The sequence below is a fragment of the Zootoca vivipara genome, chromosome 16 (genome assembly GCF_965207765.1).
Source record: "Zootoca vivipara chromosome 16, rZooViv2.hap1.1, whole genome shotgun sequence".
Taxonomy (NCBI): domain Eukaryota; kingdom Metazoa; phylum Chordata; class Lepidosauria; order Squamata; family Lacertidae; genus Zootoca; species Zootoca vivipara.
Genome location: NC_142599.1, coordinates 39,851,818 through 39,864,076, shown reverse-complemented (window position 1 = coordinate 39,864,076; position 12,259 = coordinate 39,851,818). Strand labels below are relative to the sequence as shown.

At 50.2% G+C, this 12,259-nt stretch overlaps 1 protein-coding gene across 1 annotated transcript; it reads left to right on the top strand.

Annotated features, from left to right (window-relative positions):
- The first annotated feature begins 5,710 nt into the window (after nt 1-5,710).
- Nucleotides 5,711-11,660, top strand: C2CD4D (C2 calcium dependent domain containing 4D). Its single transcript, XM_035099330.3, has 2 exons — nt 5,711-5,842; nt 8,573-11,660. Exon 2 carries the CDS (start codon nt 8,663-8,665, stop codon nt 9,734-9,736), a length of 1,074 nt encoding a protein of 357 aa, XP_034955221.2. The 5' UTR covers nt 5,711-5,842; nt 8,573-8,662; the 3' UTR covers nt 9,737-11,660.
- The last annotated feature ends 599 nt before the right edge of the window (nt 11,661-12,259 follow it).

The window sequence follows — 12,259 nt, the reverse complement described above, 5'->3', positions numbered from 1 at the left end:
TCAGTCCCGATCATTCTTCTTTCTCGATGTAATATTCCCTCGAATCTCTTATCACTCAGCAGCTTCTCCCCCTTCTTCTGAAGCATGTCCATAAATTTAAATCCAATTATTTCTCTTAAATCATGGAACTCTCGAATAAGGTGGCCTCCAGGAGTTCCGGCCCCCATGGGTGCTCGGCCCATGCCCCCCCACCCCCTCAAAAGGTCGGGGTGGGTTAAGGGGCATCCGCGGGCCAGCGGGCCCTCCCCTCAACCCGGGAGGGTGGGAAGACTGCTTTACTCCCCTAGCAGCCGCCAGAATTCCCCATGGGGGTCGGGGATGGTGGTACGGGGCAGCCATAACTCCCGACGGGCGCGAGCGGAAGTGAATCCTGGGAGTTGTAGTTTGTTAAGGGTGCTGAGAGATGTTAGGGGGCCTCTCATCCCCTGAGTTCCCAGAGTGGCTTAACAATCAATCCCTCTTCCCAGGGAGCTCTGGGAATTGTAGTTGCGTGACGGGAATACAGCTCTCCTAACAGCATCCTTAGCAAACTACAGCTCCCAGAATTCTTTGGGATGTAAGCCGTGACTGTTTAAAGCAGTATCACAGCATTTTAAATGTATGGTATGGATGTGGCCCTAGTCTGTCAAATGGCCAAGTTGTAAATCTCTTTTTAATTTCCACATTAGTTAAACTTTTAAAGGTCACTTGTAATAATATGTATAGGGTTTTAAAATTGGATAGTTAAGAATATAAGATTCTGTGGGCGTGTATAAATTAGTAAAAAAAATGGAATCAGAAGGGGGAGTTGGAGGGAAGTCAATTAAGATGTATGATTTTGATTGTGGTGTTTTGTTTTGTTTTTGGTTTTTGTTTGTTTTTTTGTTATCATAAAATTAATAATTTGTATCACACACAAAAAGTTGTAACTCCCTTTTTTCTTTTAAGTGTTTTATAAAAACGCCCCTATTTTTCAAAAGGAAATTAACCGCCCGCCAAAAGAAAACATTAAAGCTGTTGCTTTTGTCATTTGGTAAACGCAATATCCTCTCAAGTAAACATTCTGGATCTTGTGGAGAACGGGCTCCGCTATGCCAGGTTTCAATAAACATTGCCCAATTCTGTCTCGACCTATTAAGTTTCTGGGTTTTCTTTCCCTCTTCAATAGCTTATCAAGGCTGAGATCACAGGTGCCTCACAGGTGAAAATGATCTTGGCAGGTAAAACCCTTGGAGGAGTGCCGGCTACTGAGAGGTGGATGGAAAAAAGCACCGGCTGTGGGAATTGTAGCTGGGTAGGGAATAATTGGCCTGCTAACAGCTCCCAGCACCCTGAATAAACTACAGTTCCCAGAATGCTTTGGGGTGTAAGCCATGACCCTATATATACACAGGTGTGTGTGTGTGTGTGTGTGTGTGTGTGTGTGTGTGTGTGTGTGTGTGTGTTTCTGTTTTACAATTTAAAATACTCATTTTAACATTAGGGTTGCCAGACTCAAGAGTGGACAGGACTTCTGTGCCTTTAATTGCCATGCTCTCTTATGAGTCTGGAAACCTTAAAGAGAAACCAGCAGACCCTTTGTTTAATTTCCAAGCAAAGGATCTGCTGGTTTCTCTTTAAGGTTTCCAGACTCAAAAGAGAGCAGGGCAATTAAAGGCACAGAAGTCCTGTTCACTCTTGAGTCTGGCAACCTTATTTAACATCCTTAAAACATCAATGACTTCCCTTCTTCTCTTTCCCTGGTTCATTTTACATATCATAAATCCCTGCTTATTTTCAAAAAGTACGATAAACCATTCAGTGTTCCATTATTGCATCCACCAAAACTTATTTACACTGTTGGATTCATCTCAATGCCACCAGCGTTTTCAGGTGTACACAATTATTTCCCATATATTCAATAAATGTTTTCTGATCTTCTCTAAACGTATGTTCTTCTTGTTCTCTTATTCTATACGTTAAGTCTGCGAGCTGAGCATATTCTGTCAGCTTAAGTTGTCATACTTCTTTGGTTGGGAATCTCGCTCGTTTTCCATTTGGGGGCTAACAAAATACTGGCCGCAATAGTAGCATACATCAATAACCTTTTTTGACACCTGGGGATTTCAGTCTGAATTATCCCCAACAGAAAAGACTCTGGGGTTTTGGGGAAAAAGTACTTTTAAACATTTTTTTTCAATTCATTATGGATCATTTCCCAATACTCTTTTACCCTTTTACAAGTCCACCACACAGGAAAGAACGTTCCCTCCACCCCTTTGCATCTCCCCTTTACATCAAGAACATGTTACCACGTGTGTCAACCACGCACTGCTGGCTGACATATGATCCGATCTCCTCGTTCGCCGACTGTTTACCAGCTCGGATTTCCTGAATAATCCCCAAGGGTGGTGGCTGTTGCCTTCTGACCTGAGAAACAAGCCCCCATTGTGGAGGAGATTGTCAGCTGAGGCACCCTTGAGTGCGAGAGACTCAGACGCAACGCATGTCTGGATGTCTCAGGGCAGCTCCCTTTTCCATGGCTTCATTTCTGTTTGTGGTTCTTGTTATTCTAAATGATGTTTTTTGGCCCACATAAGGTATTCTCGAGAACATGGGACAAGCCCTGATGGAGCAAACGAAGGGCTTATCTAGTCGAATTTCCTGTTCCCACGGTGGTCAATTGGATTCCACCAGGAAGTTCACATGCAAGAGGCCTCTTGAACTTTCTGGTTTTGCCAGAGGCCTCTGGAACAATAATAGTAATTTTATTGTTTTATTATTTATACCCTGCCCATCTGGCTGGGTTTCCCCAACCACTCAGATGAAAATAGGGGCGTCTTAAGGAAAAGCGAATAGGGACGTCTTAAGGAGAAGCAAGGACCCAGGTGGCACTGTGGGTTAAACCACAGAGTCTAGGGATTGCTGATGAGAAGGTCAGCGGTTCGAATCCCTACAACGGGGTGAGCTCCTGTTATTCGGTCCCAGCTCCTGCCCACCTAGCAGTTCGAAAGCACATCAAAGTGCAAGTAGATAAATAGGGACCGCTCCGGCGGGAAGGTAAACGGCGTTTCCATGCACTGCTCTAGTTCGCCATAAGCAGCTTTGTCATGCTGGCCACATGACCCGGAAGCTGTCTGCGGACAAACGCCGGCTCCCTCGGCCTATAGAGCGAGATGAGCGCCGCAACCCCAGAGTCGGACACAACTGGACCTGATGGTCAGGGGGCCCTTTACCTTTACCTTTAAGGAAAAGCAAGACATTACGGGATCAAATCAGAAACTGGGACGGCTTCTGTAAATCCAGGACTGTCCCTGGAAAATAGGGACACTTGGAGGGTCTAGGACTAGATAACGAACAACAACAAATAGATGGGACATTGGCTCTTGTTACAGTCTTAGTTATTTAATTTGCATTTATTTATTACATTCATATGTCACTTTCCCTCCAAGAGCTCAGCCACAGTTCTCCCACTCACCCCGCCCCCATTTTATTCTCGCAACAACCCCAAGAGGTAAGTTAGGCTGAGAGAGGCAGTGAGTGGCCCAAAGTCACACCCAGTGTGAGGATGGGAGCCGCGGTCTCTCAGGTCCAACCACTACACCACGCTGCCTCTCTTAATAGCAGAGCTCATGTACTCATAGGGGAAGAAAAAGAGCCCGGCTGGATCGGACCAAAAGCCCATCTAGCCCAGCACCCTACTCTCCCAGTGGTCCGCAAATCACCTCTCCCCATCTCTGATTAGCTGCTAGTGGTATTCAAAGTCGTTCACTGCCTCCAAGAGAGGGCAGAATATAGCCACCATAGCTAATAGCCATGGAGAACCTGGTCCTCCATGAATTCCTCCAATCCTCTTTTAAAACTGTTACTGTATAAGAAAAACTGCTCCCTTTCCCTTATGGGGTATTCCAGAGCCCTCAAGTGGGCTCCCTATCAGTAGGAGAAAAATAACAGAGGGCAACCAGAGTTTATTGAGAAGCCAAGCAGCTAGTAAGCCTGATCTTTATTAAACTGTTGCAATAGGGTCCCCACTCCCCACACGCAGGAGGGAGGAGAACCCAGAACAATGGTGCATAAGCCCCTATATAGACTTTTGAAATTGCCCACCCTGTAGCCCAAGACCACCCCCAAAAAACAACATACATACATCACAGAAGGAGGCGGTCTGCAGCAGAAATTTGAGAGTGTTGCTTCTCTCCTGTTTGCCAGGATCCCTGCTAATGTCTTAAAGGTAAAGTAAAGGGACCCCTTTACATGGGGTCACGAAGAGTCGGACACGACTAAACGACTAAACGACAACAACAACAACAAAGGGACCCCTGACCATTAGGTCCAGTCGTGACCGACTCTGGGGTTGCGCGCTCATCTCGCATTATTGGCTGAGGGAGCCGGCGTATAGCTTCCAGGTCATGTGGCCAGCATGACAAAGCCGCTTCTGGCAAACCAGAGCAGCACATGGAAATGCCGTTTACCTTCCCGCTGTAGCAGTTCCTATTTATCTACTTGCATTTTGATGTGCTTTCGAACTGCTAGGTTGGCAGGACCAAGCTCACACCGTCACAGGGATTCGAACCACCGACCTTCTGATCAGCAAGCCCTAGGCTCAGTGGTTTAGCCCACAGCGCCACCTGGGTCCCTTGCTAATGCCTTACTGATTGCATTTTCTGGGTAGCTGGGCCATTCCTTTAAGATGGGAAATACTTAGTTCCTGAATCTCTTAAGCATATTGAGAGTGTGCTCAGCTTAACAGATACTTGCCAGACTGCATTTGAAAAGGGAGGTGTAAGCCCCTACAGCCCAAAGACAATTGGAAAGCTTTTCCCATTTCCTTCCTCCTTGCAGAGAAATACTTGGTCAATTTGGGAGAGTCACAATGGCTTCAGGATTGCTCTCCTGTACTATTTCATGTGCTTGCCTCATACATTTATGAACATTTATTTTATATTTGAAACCTTAGAATTCTTATAGCAATACCATCCAACTTGGTAGCCATTGCTGCCTCTTGTGGGAAGAAATTCAATTGTTTAACTGTGAGCTTTGTGGAGAAGTCCGTCCGTTTGTCTCTCCTGAATCTTCCCACATTCGGCCTCATTGGATAACCCCATTGGGTTTGAGTGAGGTGCTGTATCTCGCATCAAGGAGTTCCGCAGCGGAAGGGAAGCGCCGTTGCTTGAGGCGAACACAGTCAGAATGGAATATGGTGCCTTCATACAGCCCTAGTACATTGTCTGTTCCTATCTCTCCAGTTATCCAAATACCCACTGGATAAATGAGGCCACACTGTCATGCGCCAAACCAGAGAAGTGAGTTGCTTGAGCTGTTATGTGCCAAACAAACTCCCCTTTACCGCATCGTTTCAAAGAGGCAGGAAGGACTTGCCGCTAAAGTATTTGCAAACATTTGCCACCGCTTGGAAGAATGATTCCTTTGTGCTAAGCTACCTAGCAAAACCAAGGCAGGCGACGTGCCAAAGAACCGGGGAGTAGGGAGAATATTTCAGTCCGGCACTGAATCCAGAAAGGTCCCAAGAAGATAGATAAGCTGTCATGTCGACGGAACTGGACACTCTGTATCGTAGTCTGGAGTTTCCGCCTCCCTCCAAATTGTGCACCCTCCTCAAATGTACTCTTGAGCTTCTTAGCACGCTAGTGGGTTTAGGAGAGAGAGAGAAAATGAATGGTTGTGTTTATCCGGCCTGAAAGCCCTCTAGTGGGAAACGGAGCAACTCGCTGTGAGTCACACAAAAGAGTGACGTCGGAAAGCCCAAGGTATAAACAGCAGGACGGAAAGCTTGTCTGATGCCAGCTGGTCTCCCGGAGATCCGAGGAAACGAGAGGGGGGATTCGAGGAAAGGAGAAAGGGGGACATGAAGGAACAATGGCAGGTAATTGGCTCTGTTGGGCTGGGTTGTGGGGGGCAAGGCAGCTGGAGAGGTTTTCCCAGGAAAGAGAGAGAAAGAAAAACTCAAGACGTGGTAGGGATAACTTTTTCTTCCTAGCAGACAGGTTGTGTGATGGACGATGGACGAAAGCAGACATGCTTGAGCCTGGTACCTTGCAAGGCTGTGTGTGCCAAGAAACTCCAGAGGTGGCCAGCTCTACAGATCATGAAATTTTTCACCTTTTATCTATTTTGCATTCTGTCGTGCATCGTGCACACACGTCTATGCAATGGCAACGCCGCACAAGGAACTTTGTACGCTCGGCCTGCAATGATGGGAAATTCCATTGCACCGTGTGGCTTTTGAGATTTCAGCGGGACTCATTCGCAAACATCAAAAGAGTGTTTCTTGGTGGGAACAAGGAATAGGAATTTGCCTGTTTCTAAAACGGAAACGAGAGGTGGGATTCTGCACCAGGATCTGTGCTCCTGCGGGTAAAACCACAGCGTATGTATGTTTTGCCCTGTTTAGAATTTACTAGGCTCATCGGAGGCATCCAATTTCTGGGACCACAGAACGCAAGGCATGCCATTGGCCACAGCTGCCATTCCACTGGGTTTGAGGACAATTATGAATGTGCAAGCTGGAATTTCAGGCGCACCTTTTGAGAGAGCCTTTCATTTTGGGTCACTTTTCACATTTCTATGAAAAGGTCTGCAGGACTACCTTGAGGGACAAGGGAGAGGAAATATGTCCCTGTTGCCAAGATGGTCAGGATGCTCTCCTGCTTTGCAATGCGCGTCCCCTTGTGGTGTGGTGACATAAATGACCAGACCACAAACCAGCCAAATCTGGGACTTCTGCTTCACGATTCTTCATATATCATTCCCTCTAATAGCGAGCACAGCTGGCGACCACGGACAGGATTGTAATCGTAAGGATGTAAGAAGAGCCTGCTGGATTGGGCCAATGGCTCATCTAGCCTGGCACCATAGGTGCCAACTCCTAGGGCCTTTTCTGCGGTGGCTCCCCATTTTTGGAACGCTCTCCCCAGGGAGGTCCGGCTGGTGCCTTCATTAGACACCAGGCAAGAACATCATATCCTCCAAAATTTCTCTGGTGAAAAATTCCATAAGAGGAAGCCCTGGTTTAAAACAATGAGGACTAGAATCTTTGTGGAAGGGCCGTAGCTCATTGGTTAGAGCAGTCACTTTGCACACAGGAGGCCCCAGGCTCAGGATCAGCCTCGACAAGGAGATACATTGCTCGGCTTTTCGCCCCGTACAGAAAGAGCTCTGGCTTCGAGTTCCCTCCTCCTCCTGACATTTGAAAACTTTTCAGAGGGCCCAGGAGAGCAGAATGACGTCAGTGGCAAAGAGCTTCTTAGCTACGCTCTGACAGGCAGCTGGTTGAATGACTCCGTTACAAGGTGCTAGAGCCGCCTTTCAGCTTTTGCCAGAGGCAATGTCTCTCGGAAGCAAAGACCACGGGGTCATGGGGAATAGAAATGGCACTGCCCCACTTTGCAAAGAGGCTTTCAGGTGGCCAAATGGCTTTGAAAGAGGATTGGACAAATTCTTTCTTCACGGAACTGCGGAACTCCCTCTCACATGAGGCAGGGGTAGCCACCCCATTAGGACAGCTTTAAAAGGGGACTGGGGAAAAGGCCACAGTGGCTCAGCTCTGCCTCCACCGTCAGAGGCCATAAGGCTTCTGAATGCCAGTTGCCGGAAACAGCAAGAGGGGAGAGCGCTCCTGTGTTCAAATCCTGCTTGTTGGTTTCCCACACAGGCATCTGGCTGGCCACTGTGAGAACGGGATGCTGGACTGGATGGGCCACAGGGCAGATCCAGAAGGGCTAAACTTAGGTTCTTATGAGTGGTGATGAAAGGGGTTGTTCAGGACAGTTACATTCAGTGACGCATGTGAGAATCAAAAGCAGTTGTGTGTGGAGGAAAGGAGGGATTATGAAAACAAACAAACAAACAAACAAACAAAAACAGGGATTTATGGGAGTGTATTGGTGGGCTGAAAGGCAGCAGTTCCAGGCTGATTGTCAAGCCTGGAACCCAGCATCTGGTTTTGAATTTGGCAACCTGAATGAAAAGAAGAGTTTCTAGTCCTCATGGGACCTGAAAATGCTTTGATCTTTGCCCTCTGTCAGGGGCTAGCTGGACACTGATGAATGTGTACCAGGGGGAGGGGGGCTGGAGTCTGACTGGGGAGAGGGACCCATGATCTGTGAGGACCTGTGTCAGCCAGGAGGCAAGAGTCGGAGGCAGGGGAAGCTTCAGAGCTGGAGGGTGGAGTGGTGGGGAAAGAGGCAGGCCAGGCAAGTGAAGGGCTGGGTGCTTCCCCATCCTCTCCAGCACCACTGCCTCCCAGAACCAGGAAAGGGTTGAAAAGGGAGGAGCAGAGGACATTTCCATGCAGGCGTAGTCTCTGGCTGTGTGTGCGTAGCCCATTGGGGGGAAGGTACATAGCTGGGGGGGGGGGTCCCTGTTGCTGCAACTGCTCCATAGACCTCCATAGCTGCCTAGGTATTTGGAGCCAAGGAAGTGTCAGCTTTGACCACAAAAAGTTAACTATCTGCCATTTGCAATTCTTTGGTTCGGAAGTGTCCTTGACACCCTCCAAAACTGCAGAAATATTGGTTGTGTCCCTGGGACTTTGGCCATGGCAAATAGTCTCTTCATCTCTCAGATGCTAACCATTTCCCTTCTTTCTTTCCAGACCACCCTGAGAGTCCTTGGTGCTCTCGTGGGGCCTCTGCCCTCCAGCCCGCTGTGAATTCTCCCTCGCCCGGCCTCCGCCTGCCCTGAGATGTTCTCCAGAAGGAAGCCCCCCAGCCCCTGCCCTGCCTGCCCCAACGTGATCACGCCGGACAGGATCCCCACCTTCTTCATCCCTCCCAACTTGGCCAGCCTTCAGGGGCAGCGCTCGTGCAGGAGCGACAGCCCCGACGGCCGCAGGATCCTGACCCGGCCGACCGAGCAGCACATCATCCAGGTGGAGAGCCCAGAGGAGGGGGAGCTCCAGGCTGTGGGGCGCCTCTACAGCACCTCCTCCATGCCCCACCTCGCCAGCCCCGCGGGCTTGCCCTTCCTGCCCGAGAGCCCCCACACCCGCCGCCGGGAGTCCCTCTTCCATGGCGGACGCCTGCCGCGCCGGTTGCAGGGGGGCCGGGTCTCCTCCCCGCCGACAAGGCCTCCCCTGCAGCCCGGTTTAATATTTGACAGCGACACGGCCTCCTCCACCGAGACATCCCCTTTCAGCTCTCCCCTGATGATGCGGCCTCTGAGTTGCCCTCCGTTCTGTCCGGCCTATGGGCATCGCCGAAGATTCGCCTTCTGCTCCACCGACGTTGGCGCTGCCCCGCGGCCCAGCTCCTTGTCAACGGAGGAGACCAGCTCTGCAGACACGAGCCCCAGCTTTCCACGCCGGGAGACAGATCCCCCCTGGGGCTCCCCTGCCCCGCTGCCCCTCTTCCCGCTGGACCTGATCCGTTGCCACGAGCGGCTCACCAAGGAGGTGGTGCTGACAGTGAGCAAAGGCGGGCGGCTGAGGCTCTCCAGCGAGTACCTGCAGCCCCAGGGGCGCCTCCGCGTCCGGCTGGTGTGCGCCGAGGCCTTCTACCCTCCCCACTGTGACCCACGGCACGTCAGCTGCTGCGTCTCCTTGCAGCTGCGGCCCGGGGCAGGCCTGAGGCAGCGCAGCGCCGTCGTCAAGAGGAGCCGCAACCCCATTTTCAACGAGGACTTCTTCTTCGAGGGCGTCTCCCCGGAGGAGCTGTCCAGGTGCAGCTTGAGGCTCAAGGTGCTCAACAAAGGCTCCGGCCTCCGGAGGGACGTGGTGCTGGGGGAGTGCGACGTCCCACTGGATTGCCTGCTGCCCTGAAGGGGGCGCTGGTGGGCAGGCAACTCCCCGGCAGCAAGTGGATGCTGTCGGCAGGAAGTCGGTTCAGTTGGCGGGAAGAGGCCTGGGCAATGCCCCGACAGGAAGTTGATGCTGTCGGCAGGAAGTGACTGCCATTGGCAGGAAGAGGCGTGGCTTCTCTTGCTCAGGGTCTTCCATCTTAACAAAGAGGGTCTTTCTGCCAGCCCGGGTAGACTTTTGTAAGAACACAAGAAGAGCCTGGTTGCTGGATCAGGCCCATCCAGTCCGGCACCCTGCTCTCACCATGGGCTACCCAAGGCTTGCGATGGGAATCCCACAAGCCCGCTCTGCCCCCATTGTGTCGTGGAAGACCTCTGGGCTGCAGCTGGATGGGTCGTGTTTCAAATCAATCTGTGGACGGTGTGAAGAAACAGCTCTTCCTGTGTTTTGAGCCAAAGGGCTGCGTTTGACAACAACAACACCACCACACACACACACACACACACACACACACACACACACACACACACACCAAATATTTCCAGGGGAAAGGTCTCAAAGTGGGGACTCTCTGGTTACCACATCCAGGGTCATGACTGGATGCCAACAGCAGAGGGAGCTGTCGGGCTACACTTTCCGGCACTGCCACAAACACAGCAGGACAAGAAGGAAGATCTGCAGTTTTGGAGGTGGCCAATTGTTGGGGCCAAGAGTGAGGCCCTCTGGGGCTCCTGACACTGGCCTGACTGGTCACTCATTATGAACCACTCGAATCCTCTCCAAGCTAGAAATGTGTGTCTCCAAGGTGACACACTCCTGCATTGTAGGGGGTTGGATCAATGACCCTCGCCGTCCCTTCCAACCCTACAGTCTTATGATTCTGTGATTCTCCCATCGCTCCTTCTAATGCCAAACTCAGGAGGCAAGGGCCAACAGGATTGCAGCCAGAGTGAAGCAAGAGGGGAGGTGTCAGAAGGAACTGCAAGGTCTACTTGGTGCGAAACCAAAGGGAAAACACACATACTGGGGGCGGGGAATACCCAAGCCGTTCAGCATTGGGGCAGGCTGCCTCAGGAGGTGATGGAATCTCCTTCATGGGAGATATGTGAGCAGAGGGTGGACAGCCATCGGCCAGGGATGCTGTGGTCACAAGATTGTGCCCTGAGCAAATGAGGGATTGGGATAATGGTCTGCAAAGTCATCTAGCTCATTCTATTATTCTGCTCCCTGCTTGGAGAGAATGGCCAGCAGGCACCCAGAACAAGCACCTTCCTTTTGGGTTGCCAGATTCTTACGTCCATTTCCTCCTCTCATCAGCTATCGCCATGCAGGCTACATGACCCTCGGGGTCCCGTCCAACTCTCTGATTCTATGTTTTCCAAGGGTTTGAAAAGCAGTCGGAGCTTGGAATCCGTTCCAGAAGTCCGTTCCACTTCCAAAACGTTCAGAAACCAAAGTGTGGCTTTGGATTGGCTGCAGGAAGCTCCTGCAACCAATCGGAAGCCGCGGAGGCCCCGTTGGACGTCCGGCTTCCGAAAACAGTTCGCAAACCGGAACAGTCACTTGTGGGTTTGGCGCATTAGGGAGCCAAAACGTTCGAGAGCTAAGCTGTTTGAAAAGCAAGGTACGGCTGTATTTCAGAGCACGTGTTGTGTGTTTCCCCAAGGATTCTCAAACTGCAGCCTGCAAGCTTTCATTCAGGTGGCCCATGGTGTGCCTGTGAAAACAACAACAACTGCAATTAAAAAAATCACACAGCACCTAGCACAACATGTTCCGGTGGCTACAACAGGCTGAAAAATCATTAAGTGTTTCTGCAAACACCCTCGGCAGTTTTCAAGAAGACGTTGGGAGGAGAAGGTTTGGGAAACCGCTGTAGCAGAATGTGTCTACATTAAAACATGACCTATGGTATTTATTTGTTTGTTTCATAAAATTTACACACTACTTGATTGTTTTTGTTTTTTTAAAAGGAAAACGCTCCAAGCAGTTTACAACGAGAATAAACAAGGAAATCAAGGGGGGAATGCAATACTTTAATGTATACAAACGTTGTATAAAATGTATACAAAAAGTTAATATACCCTAAACAAGATTAAAATTCACACTGGCATTTCAAAGGGCCTGGGGTAGACTAGCCTAAACAGGGAAGGTGCCTGCTTGAAATCAAGAGGCAGGGAGTTCCAAAGTGTAGGCACTGCCACACTAAACAAGGGAGTTCTCACAAATGAGGAACAGGTATTATGCGGTACCTGCAGCGGTTGGTGGCAGTTCTGCCGATCAAAGTGACAGTTTCGCTGGTGCCCGCAGGCTTTTCATTTTCAGTGCAGTCCAATATTTAATTTTTTATATAAAAAAAGAGGAGGGTTAACTACCAGGGTGGCAGAAATTAATCGTGTCTCATCCTTGCCTCCTTTAATAGCCTGCAGGGCCCCTCTGTGACCGATGGGTGACGCAAAGGAATGACAGCGGGCATTTAAGACTGCAGCTGCGCCCAGGAAAGGTGCACACCTGAGACTTCTGGGTCACCCCAAAAATCCAGGT